Genomic DNA, 25148 nt, shown 5'->3' with positions numbered 1-25148 from the left:
AAGAACTCTTGGTAGAAAGCACAAGGAAAAAATGTCATGACCTTGGTTTATACTAATTTCTTGGATTACAAAAGCATATGCCATTAAAAAAAGTTTAACTGAACTTCACCAAAATTAAAATCTATTTGCTTTGGGACGCCTGGGTGGCTCAGTTGGTTAAGTGGCTGCCTCCCTCTCAGGTCATGATCCCAGTGTCCAGGGATCGAGTCCCACATCGGGCTCCTTGCTCAGCGGGGAACCTGCTTCTCCCTCTGCCTCTGCCTGCCACTCTGTCTGCCTATGCTCGCTCTCTCTCTCTCTCTCTGACAAATAAATAAAAATAAATTTAAAAAAATAAAATAAATGAAACAAGATGGGATTGGGAGGGAGACAAACCATAAATGACTCTTAATCTCACAAAACAAACTGGGGGTTCCTGGGGGAAGGTGGGATTGGGAGAGGGGGAGCGGGCTATGGACATTGGGGAGGGGAGGCGAACCATAAGAGACTATGGACTCTGAAAAACAACCTGAGGGTTTTGAAGGGTCAGGGGTGGGAGGTTGGGGGAACAGGTGGTGGGTGATGGGGAGGGCACGTTTTGCATGGAGCACTGGGTGTTGTGCAAAAAGAATGAATACTGTTACGCTGAAAAAATAAATAAAAAGGGAAAAAAAAAAGTAAAAAAAAAAAAAAATAAAATAAAAATAAAATAAAATAAAATCTATTTGCTTTAAGAAATACTGTTAAGAAAGTAAAAGAAAAGCCAGACTGGGCAAAGATATTTGATAATTATCCATCTGACAAATTAAGTTATACACCAAATACATAATGAACACTTAGAATAATAAAACAACCAACTTTTTTATCTGAACAAAGATTTGAATACAAATATCACAAATGATGTAAAAACCAAAAAACATGAAAAAATGCTCAATGGCATCAGTCATTAGGGCAATACAAAAATTATAACTACAATGATATACAATTGTATAACCATTTAAATGCCTCACATAAAAAAGATGGACATTGTCCATCAATGGACAGATCAACTGGGATTCTCATACACTATTGATGAGAATGCAAAATTTTCCACTATGGAAAGCAATCTGCCCTTTTTCATGAAATGAAGCAAACACTTAGCATAAAACCCAGCAATTTTGTTTTGTTTTGTTTTGTTTTATTGTGTTGTTAGTCACCATACAATATATTATTAGTTTTTGATGTCATGTTCCATGATTCATTGTTTGCATATAACACCCAGTGCTCCATGCAATCTGTGCCCTCCTTGATACCCATCACCAGGCTCACCCATTCTAAAACTCTGTTCCTGGAGTCCATAGTCTCTCATGGTTCGTCTCCCACTCCAGTTTCTTCCCCTTCATTTTTCCCATCTCCTAATGTCCTCCACACTAGTCCTTATGTTTCACAAATAAGTGAAACCATATGATAATTGACTTTCCCTGTTTGACTTATTTCACTTAGGATAATCTCCTCCAGTCCCATCCATGTTGATGCAAAGGTTGGGTATTCATCCTTTCTGATGGTTGAATAATATTCCATTGTGTATATGGACCACGTCTTCTTTATTCATTCATCTGTTGAAGGGCATCTTGCTTTTTCCACATTTTGGCTATTGTGGACAATTGCTGCTATGAACATTGGGGTGCATATGGCCCTTCTTTTCACTACCTGTGTCTTTGGGGTAAATACCCAGTAGTGCAATTGCTGGGTAATAGGATAGCTCTACTTTTAATTTTTTGAGGCAATTCCACTTATGTTTTTACTTAAGAGATGAGAAAATATGCCCACAGAAGATCTATGTTCAAATGACCACAGCAGTTTTATTTAAAATAGCCAAAAACTGAAAACTCAAGTAGTGAATAGATAAACTGTGGCACATCCATAAAATGTAACACAACTCAGAATAAAAAGGAACAGAATAAACTACTTGGAAGCTATTAACATGGGCAACCTCAAAAGCATTACAGTAAGTGAAAGAAGCCTGACCAAAAAAATTACATATTGTATGATTTATTTGAAATTCTAGAAAAGGCAAAATCATAAAAACACAAAATAAATTGGAAATTTCAAAGGACAGGGGCTGGGAGAGGGGACTGGTCAAAGACACACAAGGGAACCTCAGAAAGTGATGTAATTGTTCAAAATCATGACTGTGATTATAATCATGAACTTTAAAACTCATCAAATTGTACTTTTAAATGAGTGAATTTTATATGAATTATATCTTAACAGAACTGAATTAAAAATAAACACATGTATTTAAAACTCACCGCAGCACTACAACCAGGGAAATTGAAAAAAGTATCAGGACCATGTCTTTGTGGCATCTGATTAAGAACTGATAATAATTTTACTGCATGTCTTGGCTAAGGAAACAAGAAAAAGAAATGTCACTGTACAAATTTAGCAAAAATACCTAATATATCATGTTAGACACTAGACTGTTTTCTAACTAGAGAGAAATTAATTTCACATCATTTACTAAACTCTTCAAGGAGAAAATTTTCCATTACAAATTCAAGTTTATAGCTCTCTAGAGACAAATTGTTGAGCATTAAGTATTAATGCACTAATACTGAGTACTTTTCCCTCTGACCACAGCTTACCCAGATTCCACTTTCTCCTCGAAGCATGCTGAACAAAAGCTTCAACTCCTTGACAGTGATGCTGTAGCTGGCAAGAACCCCCAACATATCAACTAGAAGATCTTCAAAGGAAAATAAAGTTATTCTGAACTCTAGTCATGAGCTGCCATCTGTCAAGGTAATACACTTTTTGAAAGACAAAATCAATTCTCATTTCTACATACATATTTATCTAAATGTCCTCATGAATAGTCATTCTAATTAACAATTTTTAGGTCCCCAGATAGCCAAACACATTGTATTTGAATTTTAGGATTTTTTTTTCCCCATCAGATTTACCATTACAATTGTTTCATTAGAAAATATATAAAATAGATTTTATAAATTCCCACAATACACACACACACACACACACACACACACCTGCTATATGCAGGGAAAGGAAAGCAAAAATACACAAAGGTACAATGATTTAATGTTGTAAATTAGTTGTTTTCAAATAAAAAAGTGAGAGTCGACCATATTTTATTTTAGATTTATCTATTCTTAATAAAATATATTCTTGAAATATTCCTTGCCCCATTAACAATTCCTTGCCTGGCATTATTCCAAGTAGTTTACAGTTATTAAGTATACCAATCTTTGTAACAAGCCTATGAATAAGTACTATTATTAGCCACTTCCTAAAATGCCGAAAGTGAGACATAAATAACCTAATCACCTTTTCCAAGAACACACTCTACTAAGTGTCAGGGTCAGGATTAAAACCTAGGCTGTATGGCTCCAGAGACTAGTCTCTAATTCAAAGTTATCACTTAAACATATTACTAGTGGTATCGATTCTGCTCATGTGTTTATGTGCATATAAAAGACACACCAGCTCACCAGATAATAGGAAAATTATACATTTAATCTCTTGTCTTTGATTTCTTTCTCATCTAGACATTGTGAGTAGTACTTCTATCAATCATTCTTTGTAAGAAATTAAAGATCTGAATATTTATAGTTCATTTTCTTACTCTAAAGCTCTTCCTAAGGATTAGAAATACTATACAAAGCATTATAATCAATACACATATATATTCTAAATAACGTATCATCAATTAATTTAAGAAGTGAGTTAGGATAAGTTTAAATAATTAGTTACTGATTAATATCACAAATTTATACCTGGAATTTGAAAGTTTAAAGTATTTATTATGTATCCATTTCAAAATAGAAATTTCAAATAGTTATTTTCATCAATAAATTAATTGAATAATCTTAGCTAATGCCACAATAAGTAAGCAATCACTATGATTAAACTGTTACTTTTAATATGCCATTGTTAAGAGATCTTTTAATGAAATAAACTGTTTCACCACTCAGTAAAAAAGTTTATAGTTACTACATATCAGTCGGAAGATTTTTTAAGAAAAAAATCTACATAGAAATCAAGCACCTTAAAGCCCTAAGTTAGTAAGAAGCAGTTTCAAACAATTAGCTGCAATGGCAAATTCATAAGATTTCTTAACATTTACCTACAAATACTTTCCTAAAAAATTAAACTTCTTTTTCTAAAACTTTATCCCATCTTATATGTGGGTCACAAAAAGTAGCCTATTAAATTCATATTTAATTACACAGTTATTAAATTTCTTATTTATTGTATACATAACATAACAAGTAGCTCAGTTTAATTTTTTTTTGTTAATAGGTGTTTTTTCTGAACAAAATTTTTAAAGGAGAAAAATACTCAGACTATGAAATTCTCTTATCAATTTAGTATATAGAGCTATTTAATATTTAACTACCTTCTAGTAAAGCCTGTAAGTACCTCTTTGAACGTGACATGGTATAAATATCAAGAGTGAAAACTTAGTAGTGGTGTTTGGTACTTCATTACTATGTTATATAAATTTTATTTTCTCTACTGAAAAGTAAGATAGAGGTATTTATCTGGCATTTATTCAATAATAAAATAACAAAAAGTGAAAGTTTGTGTTACCAGTATTATTATTGAAAAGCAAAGATAAGAGAATTAAGAAGCTTTATATAATAGAAAACATGAACATACGAACTTTTGCAGTACTAATCAAGCTTACTATCATCTTATATCTCAAAGCTCATGAATTACGTACCAGTAAATTACCATGTATGTAAATGTGGCTCATTTTCTAAAGTGCACTTTATAAAGTGGTAGCCACTTTATTTCAAAAAACAAATAGGCAAACAAAAAAACTTCAGGGATTATATCCTGATATGAGGACTCAGAGATCACATGATATTCTATACAACATGTAAGCACCAAACATATCAGCTTATGCAAATAAATTCCTGTTAAACAATGCTAGAATTTACAGAATGGTTTACAGATGGTACATATCATCATTAAAAGGTTTTAAATTTGAATTTCATTTTTCATCAAGTTAACCATTAGTAACCAATATAGAGAATGCTAAATCACTCTAGAAATAGATACCACCTTGAAAGCAATCAGAAATTATTTTAATATAGTCTATAAGGAAAAAAAAAGGTTAAATATTGTTTAAAGACGTTCATCTTTAACTAATTCTTCACTCCATTACTTCTTAATGTTTTGTTCTACTAATATTAAAATTAATTATGCATAAATCAAAATATGATAGAGGATTCTCCGGTATCTAAACTACTTAAGGATCAGATATGAGATTGTGAGGAATCATATTAGCACTTTTAAAATTATGAAAACTCTTTTATATCAGAAGAGACATATGCTGAAGATTCATGGCTTAAAAGAATGAACATTTTAAACACTAAGCTTATTTTCTGGGAATAATGTTACTCTGAGACCATATCTTTCAAAGACCATATCTTTGAAAGACCATATCTTTCAAAACATTTCTATTGAAGTGCATCTAACAACAAAGGAGAATGAACCTGCAGGGAGATAAAGGATTGGCAATGAATAATCATAGACTTCATATTTGAAGTAACACGTAACAAGGATGAAAATTAGTATTTTTATCTTATCCAGGCAAATTTTATGTTATATTCTATATCTGTTTAATACAAAAGTTTCTCTAAAGAATATCAAAGCAAAATGGAGATACTTCCCAAAAATTCAACATGCTTATCCTAAGGACATTAGTTCCTCCTGTCATAGTTCCATATATGTGAAACTGAAAAGCATGGAGCTTGAAGTTGGTAAAGTGCACATATACAGAATTGTAATACATATTGTAAAATTTTAATTATCTAAAATTTAACTAAGTACTATGTAAAAAGGTACTGTTTATTATTCTGATAGATTTCGTGGTTATTTATTCCATGTAATTCAGATTTTCTAAAACCTGGAAAAGCAAAATCAGAATTGTGCTTGTCTAATAAAGAAAAAGGTACTTTCCATTCTTCAAGTTTTCCCTTAATATACAGGGCAAATTTTCCATACATTTCTACTATCTATTTTAAATCATGTTAGCTCCAACAAATCTATATTACCAATAGAATATAAAGAGAAGTACGTGACTCTTGATGATAAACACTTTAAGTATATTAACCTGTCAGATAACCTCATACCTGCTATCATGTCATCTACAGCACTCATTTTCAGCAATACTTGTTCAATTAGCCCAACTTCTGTGCTAGTCTGTAAATTCCGAACACTTTTTCGTAAAATGGCTGTAAACATGCTCCATATTTCTGCTTGACATGTTACATCACAGTGCTCCAAAAGCTCTGTCATGCATGTTATACTCTCAGCATCCTGGATAATAAAGTTCATCTCCAAGTCAAATTCTCCACCAACCAGCTGAAAATAAACAAAAAGAAACAATAACTATTGATAACATGAGAGATTATTTATAACAACAAAATAAAAATAATAAAATAATTCAACCTGCATGATAGCATAGCTACTCTAAAACATTTCAAGTCTTCTAGTCTAACACTACTTTTGATAAAAATTTGAAAGCTACAGATTAAGGGTGCTATAAGAATGAAAACTAGCAATGTCTAGTTTCTTAAAAATAGAAAAGGGTAATTTCAAATCAAATGGAGCAAAATGGTGCAGAGGACTACTGGGTAGGATTCAGGACAAATTCCTATAAAAAAGAATTTGGCTCCAAAAGGTGATAATCATTAGAAAATGCATAACTCACAAAGGATAAATTTTAAGACATGAAGTTCATTTTCTTTTGTGATATTACTAGACTGACAAATGAGATGTAACAGAAAAGAAACAAAGGGCCTAATCACCATGTACAAAAGATAAAGAAATATGACTGATACCAGCAAACTTATAGTAAAAATTGAAATGATAGAATCAATGTTAAAAATGTTTAAAATATACCTAGTATCTTATAATATTTTACTTTAAAAATTGTGAACTGATATAAAAAGATGATTTAACAGCAATGTATTTGACTTGTGGTATTACAACAAGTGAGTCAAAACTATTACTGTCCTCTGTATCTAAGAGTTTGGTTTGTTCGTTCATTTGTTTTTCGTTTATTTCACATCTGTCTTTAGTTGCCAGACAGATGGTGAGCAAGGAGATAGGCAAAACAGATAAAGGGTATTGAGAGGTACAAACTTCCAGTCATAAAATAAGTAAGTCATGGAAACGAACAATACAATAGTCAATAGCCAATAATATTGTCAAGACATTGCATGGTTACAGATGGTGACTACATGTGTGGTTAGCATTGAGAAATGCACAGAATTGTCAAATCACCATGATGAATACCCGCAACTAATAAACACTGTATGTCAACTCTACTTTAATAGTAAATTTAAATAAAACCTTCTAAAAAAGTATTACTCTTTCCTACTTTAAGTACAGTGATAGACAAATACTCATAGAAAAAAAGATGTAATTATATTCTCTATTGTTCAAATCACATATGACATATTAATTATATTGTTACAAGTACTATTCTTAAAGAAGAACATTGAAAAACTAGGTATCTTTCTGGTCTATAGAAGAAAATTTAGGGAGAAAATAATAGCCATATACGAAATACCTAATAAATTTGAAATCATACATGCATTATTCATTCATTCAGTAAATATTTTATTTATTAAAAATTAGAAATTACTATTCTAGGAACTAGGATATATCTATGGACAAGAAAAACCCCATGTGCTAATAGTATTAAGTTTCAGAAATAAAGATGTGTGTGTGTGTGTATACATATACATATATACATACATACACATACACACATATATATGTGTGTGTGTGTATATATACATATATATATATTATATATATATATTATATATATATATTATATATATATATATACACTCTACCTTATTCCCCCCAAAGTTGAAATTGGTTCATAAGTTACAGAAAGCATAAAAGAAGATATAAACAGTAAGTAGTCAGGAAAATGGAAATAAGGGGGAAATAAAATTAGGGGCAGATAAGTACCAGAAATTAGGTTCACGAAATAGAATTTTTCTCAAAGAAAAATGTTCATTATAAGGGTAGATATATGGGATAAATACAATTAATATTAATAATAATAATAATACCATTAAGTAAGCTTACATACCACTTAGCACTATTCTAAGGGCTTTTCATATATTAAATAACTTAATTCTTAACAACTTATGAGAAAGGACCTATTATTATCTTCATTTTATAGATAAGGAAGAATAGGCACAGAAAGTTTAACTTGGAAAAGATCACAAAACTAGTAGATAGAGGATCCAGGATCAAAACCCAATAAGTCCGTCTTCAAACAAGTCCATACAAGCAATAATCTCATTTAAGAATATTTTTAAAGTCTTGAAATTTAAGAATTTAAAAACAAAATATTCTCAAATTTTAAAATTATACTTTGTATTTTTCTCTGTAAAAGCTATAAAACTCAACTATATGAGCCCTCAGCCTAACTCTGACTTTTTTTTCTTTCTTTTTTTTTTTTTTTTTTTTTTTTTAACTGACCTAGATATTCTCTTGGGTTAAAGGCTGGTTTTACCTCTGTGTATGAAACAACTTCAACTCCTCTTACTATTTCAGTCTTATTAACAAAAATAGCTACTAGAATGGTTAAGAGATTATTTCTGAATTCAGACTTCCTGGATTCAGATTTTAGCTGTACCATTTACTGTGTGAACTTAATGACTCTACTTCTCTAAGTCTCAGTTACTTCATCTAAATATGGGAATAAAAGTTCCTATCTAACAGTGTTGTAGTTATGAGGATTAAATAAAGTAATGGCGTTTAGGTGCTTGGGAACAAAATTAGCCATGTAGCTAACATTCAGTTGAGATTAGCTATTACCAGTTCTCTTATGACCCTAACAACAACAAAAAAAAGTAGTCATACAATCACATATGTCTGAAGTACCACAAAACAAATAGCTTGAGCCTTATGTTTCCAGCAAGTTAAACTATTGTGGATCATGTACTCTCTTAGATATTAACTGTAGGTTTATGAGAACCAATCTTTTCACCATACCATGGTCTTATCAAAGAACTGGTTACTTTTCTACTATTATATGTCCAGTTGACTTGGGTCACTACTTATGACCCTTATAGACCAGTGGTTAGTAATTCAGAAGAGATGCTCTAAAAGGGAACCATATAGAGAGGGAGGAAAAACAAACAAACAAACAAACAGGTCTGAAAATCAATGATGTGGACACTTACTAACTGAACTAATAGAAGGAAATAATTAAGGTTTAAGCCTACGTGTCTCTGAATAAACGTGCGCAAGAATTAGTATATACTAAAATGGGAGAATATTGAAGAATTTTTTAGACTAATCTCCTAAATGAACCGTAAGTGCTTCCATAGAGTCTTGCATAACCAACAACCATTATGTAATGTGTAAATAACAGAGATGGGTTCAGTGGGAAGAAAAAAAAATAGTCTGCTTTTAAAGGAATCAACAATTAATATGTATAACTCTAACAATGAGGCTTCTGTTTTAGGAAGCTTACGGTTTCATCTTTCACAGTTAAAAAACAATGCTCCTTTCTATGTATCATTTAATTACAAAAGAGTAGAGTTTGGATCTCTGACTTCTTTGCCAGAAGCTGCAAAAATTTTTATTGTAGATGTTGTAAAGTGGGCCTGTATTTTCAGATGTTTTTTCTAACCTTTACTAGAATTTTTAACTTTAGTGTTAATAAGGTCAAATATTTACAAAACTATCATTCCAAGATTAGAGAAATATTTATTCCCTACTTACAAATGAGTGGTTCCATATTTACCAACTAAAGCATGTAAGAAAAAGTAAACAACTGGCTTTCATTATTTAAACTATTCTCTAACAATCCTATGAGGAAAATGCATAATTGTCTTCATAAAAGTGAAAATAAATGAGGTTAAACAACACGAACAAGGTCACATATAAGTAAAATGCCAGATCCAGGAGTCTAATCTGGATGAAAAATGAACCTAAATACCTTCCTATGAAGTTAGAAGTACAGACTTAAAAAAAAATAAAATAAAAAACACAAGGCGTATCATAGTAGATCTACATAGAAATCAGTGTTGTATGAACTGTATGTGGAATAAAAGAAGAGAAAATAATTTCTGTGGGTAAGAAATAAAATACCCAGAGGTAGTAAATAAAATTTTTAAAAAACAACTAATTTATTTAAGGTTATTTCAACAAGAAAGTAGAAGACTTTGAAGGCTCAATTATAGGAAAATTAGCAATAAACACTAAAAAAGAAAACTCAGGGGCAACCTTTAAAAAGCAATAAAAATGATACAACAAAGCTGAAAAAGCTAAATGAAAAAAAGCTAAAATCATTTTACCCTAGTATAAAAGAGATTTATAAATCAATTAAGACTTCCTGTAAATATGAACATGTCATTGCAATACTCTATTTGTACAGTTAAGAGAGTTCTTTTCTTCTAGGCATTTTCCTTAAAATTCTAAAAGGATGGTGAGTGCTGTGAATTGTGTAAGAAAGACTGATGAATCACAGACCTATACCCCTAAAACAAATATTATATGTTAATAAAAAAAACTGTGGTGAAATATACATAACATAATATGTAGCATTTTAACCATGTGTAAGCATATAATTTAGTGTGAATACATCCACAATGTTTGATGTTGTTACAGTCTGAAAATCAAAACTTTGTAACTGTAACCTCCAAATCAAAATCTATCTACGAGAAGAAGGAAAAGATGAACCAAGAGTAAAAAAAAAAAAAAGGGTGGGGGGGAAGATGATGGAATAAGCAAAGTTGATTAAAATTAAGATTTTTTTTTTTTACTCACACTGTAGTTTTTCCATTTTGCTTTTGGTTTCATAAAGTCATAAAGCACTATCCTAAAATTAAAAAAAAAATTCTAAAAGGTACTGCCACTATAAGAAAAGTGGTCCACAATGGTGCTTCCTACCCAAGAATTGGCCATAGAGGAATTTATATAAAATAAATACCATAGCTGAGCTTTTTAAATGAAGTTACTCTTATTTACATAAAGAAATAAAATTTACTATATAAAAAATTAGAATATAAAATCTAACTGACTTGGAAAATACCTTCTGAAAGGACTAAGTCTGTAATTACTAGCAATTTAAGTATCTTTTTTAAATATAGAGTTTTTAAATGCCTTTAATTTGAAATCTTAGATTATTAGAATCATATGAGATAGTTCTTTTTCATTAATTAGATCAAACTGGACAATTAGTAACCATTTGGATTTCTTTGCAACTTATCCTTCTGGATAAATTCTAAACTAGGTAACACTGCCTATAAAGTCACAATTTAATGCCTCAGCTCCAGCTTCCTCTACTTCCCATTTGCTAGCTACAGTCATAGGAATATTTCTGCACTGCACATCTCTCATTTCATCTAAAACTTTTCATTTATGTTATTCCCTATACATGACATAGAGTTCTCTTCCAACCTTTACATTTGTTAACATCCATTAAGCCTCCAAATACCCGTTTAGATAGCACTTAATCCAGAAAGCCTTCCCAGAACCCACAAAGTTTGCCTTTCTCTGAATTCCCAATAACACCCATGTACACCATAGCAATGACGACATAATACCATAGATGTTCACAGATATCTTTCTATCCCCCACATTAATAAACTTTTTAAGGGTAAGGACCATTTCTATCTAACTACCCCCTGTATCTTCACATAAGCACAGTGACAAGCCAATGAAAATTATTCAATGATTTTTTTTTAAGATTTTATTTATTTATTTATTTGACAGAGAGATCACAAGTAGACAGAGAGGCAGGCAGAGAGAGAGGGGAAAGCAGGCTCCCTGCCGAGCAGAGAGCCCGATGCGGGACTCGATCCCAGGACCCTGAGATCATAACCTGAGCCGTAGGCAGCGGCTTAACCCACTGAGCCACCCAGGCGCCCCAATTATTCAGTGTTTAACAAGGAATGGGAAGATGGCAAGATGGGAATTCAGGAGGGTGGGGAAAGAGGGTCTGATTCATGGCCAGTCACCAAGCTGTAAGCGAGACTATTCAAGTTTTTCCCCTTCAGTAATGAATTGCCCTTATTGCCACATAACTTTTTTAATGTTCCACAGGGGATTACAAAGCCAGAGATACTTTCTCTTCCCTGATTATACCTTCAGCTGCCTTAATTTTTCTTTTAGTATTACTTGGAAAATATATAAGGTTTAATAAGTAAAATTCAGAAGACTTGTACACTTGACTTAGTAAAGCACTAAGTATACTACATACAATTTTTAGTTGTTAAAATCAGGCTTAATCGTGTTTCCAATTCCAGTTTCTATTTTCAAGTGAAATCAGTTTACAACACCACCAAAAAATGGCAGAATTGGAAACTCTAAGGCTATGCTCTCCCTAAAAAACTAAAAAGCTGGCAAAAACTGTCAAAATCAACTTCTGAAAATTCTGGAGTCAAGACAAAAATGTACACCAGCCAGGGGAAGACGTAGTGAAGAAGAAACTATTGTTCTTTGTCCCACCTATAATCCCCCAAATCCTGGAGGGCAACAGTCATGAGGGCAGCATCCTGTACAAGTTCCAGAGGAACTGCTTTCTAGTTCCGGAGAAGTAGCAAGAACCTTATATTCAAGCTTATGGGTCTCAACCAATCTGGCAGCTCCCTCAAGGACAGGTGCAAAGAACTGTCTTTATTTTACCAAATTTAGAACACCTCCAGGTCGGGGACACCTGACCTGCTGAAAGCATACTGCTGAAAGCATGTAAAGGCACAGATATTAGCTGCAGCAGCGTGAGCTAGAGACAACACTTGGAATACACAAAAAACAGACCTGGAAGCCTGGGAAAGAAGATGTGGGGAAAGAAGGTATGTGTGGGCATAAAGACCTAGATATCTCCTGGGCGGGTTGCACATACAGAAAAAGCCTAAAAGCCTAAAAAGACCCTAAGCTTTCACTTGGAACTGGCCTTTAGATTCTACACGAATAGGAAGTAAAAGCTAGGAGAGAGCTGTAAATAGCCTGACTAAGCATTGCAGGAGAGCCCCAAGAGCAAATCTACAAAGGCAGGAAGAGAATTTTTTGATTTTTCATTTTTTCTTTCCTTGGCTCGAGGCATTGAAGATAACTGTGTCAAAACATCAGCTGAGGGGCACCTTGGTAGATCAGTAGGTTTAGCGTCTGCCCTTGGCTCAGGTCATGCTCCCAGGATCCTAGGATCAAGCCCTGCATTGGGCTCCCTGCTCCTAGGGACTCTGATTCTCCCTCTCCCCCTGCCCTTCCCCTGTTCATGCTTTCTCTTTCTCTCTCTCATTCTGTCTCTCTTTAAAAAAAAAAAAATAATGTATCAGCACCACCCAACAAACAGAACTTCAATGGCTATACACAACAGAGAGTACAGACTTAGAAACATATTTTAGAAAATCACTAAGCCAACAACCCAAAACAGCAAGAACAAATACAAGGAAAAGGAAAGAAGAATATGATTTCCAGCCTTTCCACATGACAATATTCAAAATGCCCATTCTTCAACAAAAAAATTGAGACATACAAAGAAACAAAAGTATGGTCCATCTAAAGAGAAAATATTAATTTAATGTTCAAACTTTGATAACTACATTTGTCTTAATCATTTCCTTCCTCTACTCTGTTCTCCTGCTTACATTTTGTTTTCTTCCTCTTACTACTCAGATGTCTTTTCCTATAAGCCAATCAAATTACTTTAGAAGCAGATACAATCTAAATTTAAAAGGTATTGAGTCATTAACCTCTAAAGAAGGAATCTTTGAGATAAACTTGTCTATAATTTTACAAAGAAAGTGGAAACATTTTATTTTTTTTTAAGATTTTATTTATTTATTTGACAGAGAGAAATCGAACGTGGAAACATTTTAAAATGACCACTCCATGATCACGTATGTGCTGAATAATTTATGTGTTTCATCTCATTTAATTCACACAATTTTGTAAGATAGCATCTCAATCAAGGAAACTGAGGTTAGCATAAGTTAAGTAACCAGCCCAAGGTCCCAAAGCTAGTGTCGGAATCAGAATTTGTCTAGTCTTGTCAATTTTATTTAGAATTAAGAAGTATACCAAAACTAAAGAAACCATCCCCCACACATAAATATATACCTCCATCAGTCATTGAATCTTCAAGATCTGATACACGTATCATAAATGACTTTCAGATAAATTTTTAGTATGTACCAGGAAAATATTTTATAATTTGGACATGAACATAATAAAAGCTAATGATCTTAAACCCAGCTGACAAACTAAAGCAAGAAAAATAGAAAATTACTTATTTGTTTCCTATTTCTTCCACAATAGTCCTTTAAAAATTTATTTTAAAAGTAATTCATATTGGTGATCCTTCTATGGTATAGAAATAACTATACCCAGGAGTATAGCAAATGCTATAAATATAGTCCATAAAAATTCTAGGGATTGGAGGAGAAAACAAAGTGAGTGACTTTCTTTTTCTTTTTTTTTTTTTTTAATCTTAAAAGATTTTATTTATTTATTTGACAGAGATAGATACAGCAAGAGAAGGAACACAGGCAGGGGGAGTGAGAGAGGAAAAAGCAGGCTTCCTGCAGAGCAGAGAGCCTGATGCTGGGCTCAATCCCAGGACCCTGGGATCAATGACCTGAGCCAAAGGCAGATGCTTAACTATCTGAGTCACCCAGGCATCCCTCCATTACTGTTTAGCAGGATAATGTTTTGAGGGAAAGAGTGTCTTTATTGCTCTAACCTCAACAGTAAATATTTTAATGCTTTATTTTTGACCAAAAGGTGATATTTTCTTTTTTGTAATTTATTTATTTATTTATACTTTTTTATTTTTATTAACATAATGTATTATTATCCCCAGGGATACAGGTCTGTGAATCACCAAGTTTATACACTTCACAGCACAGTGAGTGACTTTCATACAATAACTGCCCTCTTTAAAATATATTTAAAATAGGGGCACCTGGGTGGCCCAGTGGTTTAAGCCTCTGCCTTAAGCTCAGGTCCTGATCTCAGGGTCCTGGGATTGAGCTCCTCATCGGGCTCACTGCTCAGCATGGAGCCTGCTTCCCCTTCTCTCTCTGCCTGCCTCTCTGCCTACTTGTGATCTCTTTACTGTGTCAAATGAATAAATAAAATATTAAAAAAAATAAAAAATAACAATAATAAAGTAAAATATATTTAAAACAACATGCAGTTTTATCAAAAGTGGTATAACCACTTTTATAATTACTTAATAAGATTATAAAAGATGATAAGTACACTTAGATGCTAGCAGTCATCCAATGAGTAAAAAAAAAAAAAAAGGAAAAAAAGGAAAAATTAGAAATCTTAACTGCCAAACCACTATATACTTGTAAATTTTAACTCTAAGGCTAATACTAAACACCCGAATCCATCTCATAAATAAAAGCAAAATAAAAACTTCTATAGACAAATAAAAGCTGATAGAATTCAATGCCAGCAGACTTTTACTACAAGAATTGTTAAAGTAAGTTCTTTCAGCAGAAGGAAAAGAAACCAGATGGAAATATGAAATGACAAAAAATTAAAGAATTCTGAAATTGTTAAGTTTGTTCTTAAATACAAAAGACTTGTTTTCTCATTTTGAAACTCTTTAAAAAATAACTAGGAAAACTAACAAATTATGTATTAAGGGACTTATACAGAAGTAAAAGCAATGACTGCAATAGCACAAAGGACAGCAGAGGAAGAAATATAAGTACACACTTAAAAGGTTCCAACCATATACTTGAAGTGATATATTATTTGAAGACAGAGAATGATAAGTTAATAACGTATACTGTAACCTCTAGGAAACACTGAATGTAAAAAAGAAACCATATCAGGGCACCTGGGTGGCTCAGTGGGTTAAAGCCTCTGCCTTTAGCTCAGGTCATGGATCCCAGGGTCCTGGGATCGAGCCCCACATCGGGCTCTCTGCTCAGCAGGGAGCCTGCTTCCTCCTCTCTCTCTGCCTGCCTCTCTGCCTATTTGTGCTGTCTGTCTGTCAAATAAATAAATAAAATCTTTTTTTAAAAAAAAGAAAAGGTTATAGAATTACCTTAAAAAAAAAAAAAAGATCACTGCACAACTATTAGAATGGCCAAAATCCAGTACACACTAACAATACCAAATGTTGCAAGGATGTGGAGCAACAGGAACTCTGACTCATTGCTGATGGGAATGCAAAACGGTACAGCCACTTTGGAACACAGTTTGGTGGTTTCTAACAAAACTAAACATATTCTTACCATATGATCCAGCAGTTGCACTCACTGGTATGCACTCAAAGGAACTGATAACCCAGGGTCATGCAAATATCTGCACACAGATGTTTATAGTATTTGTAATAATTAAATAATTAACTTAAAATTTTATTAGATTAAATTAATAATTTAATAATTTGTTTTTAATAACTACTAAACTTAGAAGAAACCAAGATGTCCTTCAGTAAGTGAATGGATAAAACTGTGATACATCCAGACAATGGAGTATTATTGAGCACTAAAAAGAAATGAGCTATCAAGTTATGATAAGATATGGAAGAATCTTAATTTCATTTCACTAAGTGAAAGAAGCGAATCTGAAAACACTGTATATTGTATGATTCCAACTATATGACATTCTGGAAAAGGCAAAACCATGGAGACAATAAAAAGATCAGTGATTGCCAGGGGTTGTTGAAAGGACAGATGAATGGGTGGAGCACAGAGGATTTTTAGAGCAGTAAAAATATTTTGCATTGTATATATGGTGGATATTTGTCTTTATACACTATCACATCCAAGAGTGTTTAAAACCAAGAGTGAGCCACAGCGTAAACCACTGGACTTTTAAATGTTTAAAACCAAGAGTGAGCCACAGTGTAAACCACTGGACTTTAAATGATTATGATGTATCCAGGTAGGTTCATCAATTGTTAATACAAGTCCACTCTGGTGGAAGATGTTGGAAAGTGGGGAGAATATGCATGTGTGGGATCAGGAGACATGTGGAAAATCTCTGTACCTTTCCCTCAATTTTGCTGTGAATCTAAAACTGCTCTAAAAAGCTAAAGTCTTAATTTAAAAGGAACTATTTTAAAGAAAAAATAGGTATAGTTAATAAATCAATAGTAATATAGAATGGAATAATAATATTCAGTTAATCCAAAACTAGATATGAAACAGGAAAAAGAGAAACCAAAAAAAAAGATGTGAATATTAAACAGCAAAAATAGCAGAATGAAATGTTGCCATGATTACATTAAATGTAAATAATATAAAACCACCACTTAAAATACAGAGATTATAAGAATGTATAAAATGTAGTAAGACCCAATTATATTCCATATACTATACATATATATGGAGGTCAAAAAATGTCTTCTTGACGAGCTATACAGTAAAGATTTTAGACTTCCAGGACCTTATGGTTTTTATCATTAGTACTTAACTCTGAGTTTGTAATTTGAAGGCAGCCATATAAATGATACATTATGGCTGTGTTCCAACAAAAAAATTTACAAAATCAGGTGACTAGCACATAGGCTATAGTTTGCTGACCCCAGAATTAAAACAGAAATAGTTTAAAAAGAAAAGGACTAAAAAAGATACACTATGTAGGGGTGCCTGGGTGGCTCAGTGGGTTAAGGCCTCTGCCTTCAGCTCAGGTCATGGTGTCAGGGTCCTGGGATCCACATCGGGCTCTCTGCTCAGCAGGGAGCCTGCTTCCCCCTCTCTCTCTCTGCCTGCCTTTCTGCCTACTTGTGATCTGTCAAGTAAATAAATAAAATCTTAAAAAAAAAAGATACACTACGTAAATACAATAAAAAAGAAAATGGTGTAGTGATATTAGTATCAAACAAAGTAGACTTTATACAAGAATAACAGAAACTTTCCACAAGGAGGGAGGGGCTAATTCATCAAAATGACATAGCGATCCCAACTATGAATGATTCTAATAAGAGAACAAAAGAGAAAAAAACAAATCTACAATTTTTGTTGTAAATTTTAATACTCCTCTCTCAGTAGTTGGGAGAACAAATAGACCCCCCCCAAAATCAGTAAAGATATAGAAGTTTTAAATAACATTAATCAGCTTGATCTAGTTGTTAGGGAGGCATGTAAAACATGCCACAGGACAGAGCAAAAAAACATTGTTTTAAAGTGCATATCAAATATTCACCAAAATGAGACTAACTTGAACTATAAAAGAAATCTCAATAAAGTTTAAAATTCTGATCAAAGTAAAATTAAAATCACTAAATATACATCAGGGAAAAAATACTGAAGTATCTGGCAACTTATTCTTAATAACCTGTTCATCAAAGAAGATGGCACTGGAGAAAGTAGAAAAAACAAATTTAACTGAATAAAATGAAAACACATCCCAAAATTTATGGGATGCAGCTAAAAAGGTGCTTTAGGAAAATTTACAATATTAAATACCCATTTACTAAAGATGAAAGATTTCAAATCAGTCACCTCAGTTTCTACATTTAGAAGCTACAACGAGTAAATTACACATAAAGTAAGGCAAATAAAAAAATATAACCACAACAAAAGAAAAATTAAAGATACAAAAACCAGCCAAAACAAGAGAGAATAATGAAACCAAATAGTTCTTCAACTTATTTAGGAGATGAATCAAAGGTGGGAGTCACAGAGAGCCCTGAGAAAGGCTAGAGTGGAATACAAATTAGCACTGACACAAAGAAAATTCATCACTATAGATCCCACATACACTAAAAGGATAATAAGCAATTCTTCTAAATAATTTTATGTCTACCAATTTGACGACTTAAATGAAAAACACAAATTTGGATGCAAATTGCCAAAGGTTACTTTAAGAAGAAAGAGATCATCTAAACAGTCCTATGTCTATTAGAGAAATCTGTAGTTACCAAGCTTCTCAAAGGGGTGCCTGGTTGGCTCAGTCAGTTAAGAAGCTACCTTCAGCTCAGGTCATGATCTCAGGGTCCTGGGAACTGAGCCCCATATGGGGCTCCCTGCTCAGTGGAAAGCCTGCTTTTCCCTCTCCTTCTGCCACTCCCCCTGCTTATGTGCAAGGGCACACACACACACATATACACACACGCGTGCTCTCACGCGCGTGCTCTCTCTCTCTCAAATAAATAAATAAATAAATAACCCCCCAAAACGAACAAACAAAAAAACCCCAACAACACCTCAGATCCAGACAATTTATTTAAGAAAGAATTACCATGAATTCTATATGATCTTTCCCAGAAAATCTTAAAAGAAGGAACACTAACAAATTTATTTTATAAGCCAACAGTACCATGGCAATAAAACCAAAGAAACTATCAGAGAAAGAAAACTAAAGCCAAACAATCCTCATGAAAATAGACACAAAAAACCTTAACAAAATATATAGGAATTCAAATATAGCAACATGTTAACAACAACAAAATTGTACATCATGACCAAGTACATTTTATCCAAGGAATACAGTCATAATATCAAACAATATAATTCACCATATCAAAAGTCTAAAAAAACTAAAGCCATCTGATCATATCAAAAGGTAAACAAAAATCATTTGACAAAATTCAAAAGTAGTCATTATGAAAACTTTCAGCAAACTAGGAATATAAAAGGAACATCCACAAACCTATAAAAGTCATCTATGAAAACTTATAGCTAACATCATACTTTTTTTTTTTCTTTTTTACAGATTGAGAGAGAGAGAGAGAGAGAGATTACAAGTAGGCAGAGCAGCAGCCAGAGAGAGGAGGAAGCAGGCTCCCTGCCAAGCAGAGAGCCCGATACGGGGCTCGATCCCAGGACCCTGAGATCATGACCTGAGCTGAAGGCAGAGGCTTAACCCACTGAGCCACCCAGGCGCCCCGCTAACATCATACTTAAGGCTGAATGACTGCAAGCTTTCCAGAAATAAGGCAAGGATATTCCCCTCTCCAACCACTTCTATTCAGCATTATCCTGATGTTCAAGGCAATGCAAAATGCCAAGAAAAGTAAATATATAAGACATACATATTGGAAAGGAAAAAATAAAATTCTATTTATTCACAAACCTGAGAATCATTTACATAGAAACTACTAAGAAATCTACTTAAAACTTCTCAAATTAATAAAGAATTTTACTAGTCTCAGGATTTAAGATCTGTACGCATAAATCTATTAAATTTCTCTGTATTAGCCAAGAATAATCAGGATAAATTAAAACCAAAACCAGTAAAATAGCATAAAACATGAAATACTCAAGATAAAATTTTACCTAAATATGTGTAAGGTCTGTACACTCAAAACTATATGGGGTGCCTGGGTGGCTCAGTTGGTTAAGTGTCCAATTCTTGACTTCGGCTCAGGTCATGATCTCAAGAGTCATGGATGGAGCCTCAGGTCAGGCTCTAAACTCAGCAGGAAGTCTATCTGAGATTCTCTCTCTCTTTCTCTCTCTCCCTTTCTCCCTCTGCCCCACCCCCTCACGAGCTTACACACACTCAATTTCTCTCTCTGTAAAATAAATTTTAAAAAATACAAAACACGGCTATGTTGGTTTTTGTTGTTGTTGTTGTTTAAAAGAGAGAGGGGAAAAACCCTAAGCAGATATAGAAATGTACCATATTCAAGGACTGGAAGATGTCAATTCCATCCCTATTTTTATACAATCAAGGCCACAGTTGTGGCTGTCGTTTTGTTAGGAATTCATAGATTCTAAAGTGTATCTGGAAAGTAAAGGAGCATATAATAACCAAAACGATCTGAAAAACAAGAATAAAATTGAGAGGTTCTAAACTACCGGACTTCATAACTTACTACAAAGCCACATAAATCAAGACAATACGGTATTGCCATTAGAATAAACATATGCATTAACGGAACATAACAGAAAGTCCAAACATAAAACCAAACAAATCAGAAAACAAAATCAATACATGATCCAGTGAATACAGACAAAGGCATCAAAATAAATAATGGAAGAAAGAGCAGTATTTACAAATAGTGAGGAACTGCTGGACGTCCATACGCCAATAAGTGAAACTTGTCTCTTTATACTATTCATAAACATAAGGGTTAAACTTATAAAACATCTAGGAAAGAAAGTTTTTGACTTCAGATTAGGCAAATATTTTTTAAACAGCACACAAAAGGATAAACTACATTAAAAAATTGGTAATTTGGACTTCTACAAATTAATATACTATTAAGAAAATGAAAAGAAAAACCACAGCTCCAGAAGAAATATTTGTAAATCACATATCTGATTAAAGACTATCCAGAATATATAATACATAAAGCACTCTTACATTTTGATAATAAAAAAGACAACCCACTTTTTTTTTTAAATGGGTGCCTGAGTAGCTCAGTCAGTTAAGTGTCCAACTCTTGGTTTTCAGCTCAGGTCATGATCTGGGGGGGTCATGAAAGCAAGCTGAATATGGAGTATGTTTGAGATTCTCTGCCTCTCTCTCCCCCTCTGTCCCTCCCCCTGCCCATGTTATCTTTCTCTCTCTTTAAAATAAATAAAATCTTTTTTAAAATGTCCTATAAGCCCATGAAAAAAGACCCTTGGTACACCATTTGACATTAAGAAAATACAAAATAAACCATTGTAAGTTACTACTATACACCCACTAAAATCAAATAAAAACAGACTGATAATACCAAATGCTGAAGAGGATATGAAATAACTGGAACTCCCACATGTCTCTTGTGTGAATACAAAATGACATAACCACTTTGAAAAACAATCTGCTAAGTTTTTCATTATGTTAAATATACATATACCTATACATCCTGGTAATTCTACTCTTAGATATTTACCCAAGGTAAATGAAAACCTAGGTTCACCCATTTTTACTAATACTCTACAAATGGAAACAAAGTTACTGGAAACAGCGAGAAACAAACCTCCTGCTTAATTCTAGTTTCAACACTTTAGTAATAATAATAAAAAAAAATCACTGTGTAGCTATAGTGAACAGAATACCACATCAGGTATCACTTCCTTTACTCCTATATCTTTCTACTGCAGCCAGATGACCCTTTCACAACACATGTGTCACTCCTGGAACTGAAAGACTTTCAATGGCTTCCCACTGCTTTTTTAACAGAATCCAAGCTATTTCCAATAATCTGTAAAACCTGAATAAATTTTCACATCTGCCTCACAAATTTCATCTCACATTGCTCTCTCCTTTGCTCTTTACAGGCTTCACTCACTCAGATTTGATCAGTTCCTAGACAGGCCTTGTTTCTAACCCAATTCCTGGGTCTTTTGCTCACGGTTCCTTCTAATTGCAGGGCTCTTTCACTGGCTACTATGCCTAAAATACGTCTTCGTTATTCTGTATCAAAAAACATTACTTCATTCACAACACTAATTACAGTCTGTATTTTATGTGTATGTTATCTGTCTCCCATAAAAAATATAAACTTCTATAATACAGAGTCCTAGCATTGCTCTCTACTTTATCTCTTAGTGTCTTCCTCAGTTCCTGGTACATAATGTTCTAACTTTCATGCAAGAGGCCCAAGAAATTCAAGTAGCTAATGAATCAATTACCTAAAATGTATATTTTCAAACTAAATATATTAATAGATTCTAATGCAAAGTAATAAATTCCATTTTTCACCACAAAACAAAAACCCCTTCAAAATAATCTTCATTATATATTTTATTGTGTTTATGTACATGTACACACAAACACACACTGTAGTATCTATTTACAAGAAAACTTATAGAAAATCACATCAAAGTCTAACTCACAAAAGTTAAATGAGAGCATAATGCATTTCATTTCTAAATTTTAAGTTCTAATTGTAAATAATACTTGAAATCTGAGTTGTTTTGAGTTCTAAGAGCTATTTACTTTGATATAAAAATACAACTTTATTCTAGTTATTTGCTTCAATTTAAATGTAACTGTAAAATGATTGATGAATTTTACATAGATGAATAAAGGTCAACCAATGATTATATAAAAAGAAAAACATCTACAAAGATTATATAAAAAGAAAAACATCTACATTCCATTCCAATCTCAAAGATTATATAAAAAGAAAAACATCTACATTCCATCACAATCCAGTCATTAATATACCTGAACTCTGTGAAAAGACAAATAAAACTTGCATACATAAATCTGTTATACAGAGTCAAATAAGTAGTATGTAAGTTCTCTCACAGAGCACATAAAATTTTATGAGTCTTACTCTTATACATATGAAGAAGTCTTAAAATGTAGAATGTAAGTTCTAAAATATTTATACAATTAGAAAAAATAAAGTATTTTTACAATTAGAACTATTCTTGATCTTCATAAGATCTTTCTTAAACTTGAGCCAATCTTCTTTTATCTTTCTTAAGGCTTATTTTCTCATGACTTTTGGTTTTTGCAGGGCTCATGACTTGAATTAAATAGCATTCATTACAGATCCCTTAACGACATTAGTTGTGACATAATGCTATATAGTTCACATAAAAGAAAACTAAAATACTAATACTGAAAAAGAGTAAAAAGTAGTTCTATACTCTGTTGGCTTTTGGTATTTGTTTTCTAAAGATTCTTGGGATCAAATACAGAAACAACATATTTCAAGAACAGCTGGAATCATTTATAAAAATAAACAAATACATTTTTATGTATCTTTATATTTTTATTTTAAAGATTTTATTTATTTATTTATTTTAAAGAGAGAGAAAGAGACTGTTTGAGCTAGAGAGCAGGGATAGGAGCAGAAGGAGAGGGATAAGCAAACTCCCTGCTGAGCATGGAACCCGATGTAGGGCTGGAACCCTGAGATCATGATCAAAGCTGAAATCAAGAGTCAGACACTCAACCAACTGAGCCACTCAGGTGCCCCAAACATCTACATTTTTTTAAAGTAAATTCTGTGTATGTATGAGTGTAATAAAGCTTTAGTTTGTGTAAAGAAAATTAAAAAAAAATTCTTTTTTAATGTTTCATTATCACTTTATTAATGTCTTACATGATTAAATTATCTTAGAACTCTAGAACTCATAAATAAAAAAAAATCATTTGTTACATGTGCCACTGGGTTCATTTTATAAAAAATAAAGTTATTAAGATGGATTAATCTAAATCATGGGTTATTGGTAGTCAACTACTACCTAAAATACCCTTAATAAAATAATCTTCTTGAACTGCCCAAGGTTTCACAGGCCTCACCAATCCCATTCCTTTCTTTACAATTTTTTCTCATAGAAATAACATAAAATCTATATTCTGAATGAAAAATTAAAACAAGAACAAAAAAAAGTTTTAACTAAACTTAAGAGCTGATTTTTAGCTATACAGAATGCATTTATATACACGTGTGTGTGTGTATGGACATACATTTACACACACACACAAATGGAACACATGCCTCAAAATTTCAACTTTTTGGAAAATAACTATCATCCATTCTGCAATGCATAGTGAATTAAAAGGGGGGGGGGGGGAAGCCTTATCTCCCCAAAATAAAACTACTTTGTTGAAGAGCAAACCTAATCTTCCCTCCTCATACAAACTTGATACTTTCATATTACCTGACTTGTCTGTGTTTTTCTCTATTCCAATTGTCAAGCCCTACTTCCTTTCTTCCTTGCTCAAATATCTCAGATTCAACCCTTCATTTTCTTCCTTGTTCAAATATCTCACATTCAACCCTCCATTTTCCCTAGCTACCACACCAAAGAGTTTCAAAATTCTCACTTTGCCTCCTTACAGTATCTCACTACTTCAAGTCACCACTGAATATTACTGCCAAATTCATCTTCCTAAAACACCATTTAGCTCATAACACTGTTTCTCAATAACCTTTTTACTAGATGAATTTTACTTATTTATTATCTGAATATCTAAATTATCTGAATCCACCACATGAAATCCTACAGTAGCTTCTCACAGAAGTACTGATCAAGGCCAAAGGGATCAAATGAAAGGAGAGAGCCCTGCTTTTAAATCAAAGCTCTGCTAAAATAGATTAGTTTAATATGCCAGGTACATCAGTTTATTTCTCCTCTGAGCCCCAGTTTCCACATCACTATATATAAGAGAACAGAGCAAAATTATATGATCTCTAAGATCTTCTGGCTCTGGAATACAAAGTTGTACAATCCCTACTGAGAAGACAGCTGTGACGCATGCAAAAACTGTGGTGTCATAAAGCAAGAGCAGAATGTATAATCCAAAGACCC

General features: G+C 32.8%; 1 protein-coding gene across 6 annotated transcripts in view; it reads right to left on the bottom strand.

Annotated features, from left to right (window-relative positions):
• NBEA (neurobeachin) overlaps window positions 1–25148 on the bottom strand; it is a 687041-nt gene that overhangs the window by 598532 nt on the left and 63361 nt on the right. For all 6 annotated transcript variants that reach the window (XM_045977917.1, XM_045977919.1, XM_045977920.1 and 3 more), the window contains exons 2-4: window positions 6123–6354; window positions 2607–2707; window positions 2271–2366 (exon numbers count right to left, since the gene is read on the bottom strand). In XM_045977917.1, the coding sequence (XP_045833873.1) occupies window positions 2271–2366; window positions 2607–2707; window positions 6123–6354 (429 nt within the window). The remainder of the gene's footprint in view (window positions 1–2270; window positions 2367–2606; window positions 2708–6122; window positions 6355–25148) is intronic.

The sequence above is a fragment of the Meles meles genome, chromosome 14 (assembly GCF_922984935.1).
Source record: "Meles meles chromosome 14, mMelMel3.1 paternal haplotype, whole genome shotgun sequence".
In the NCBI taxonomy this organism is placed as follows: Eukaryota; Metazoa; Chordata; class Mammalia; order Carnivora; family Mustelidae; genus Meles; species Meles meles.
The sequence above is the reverse complement of the archived record's forward strand: the minus strand, read 5'-3'. Positions and strand labels throughout refer to the sequence as shown.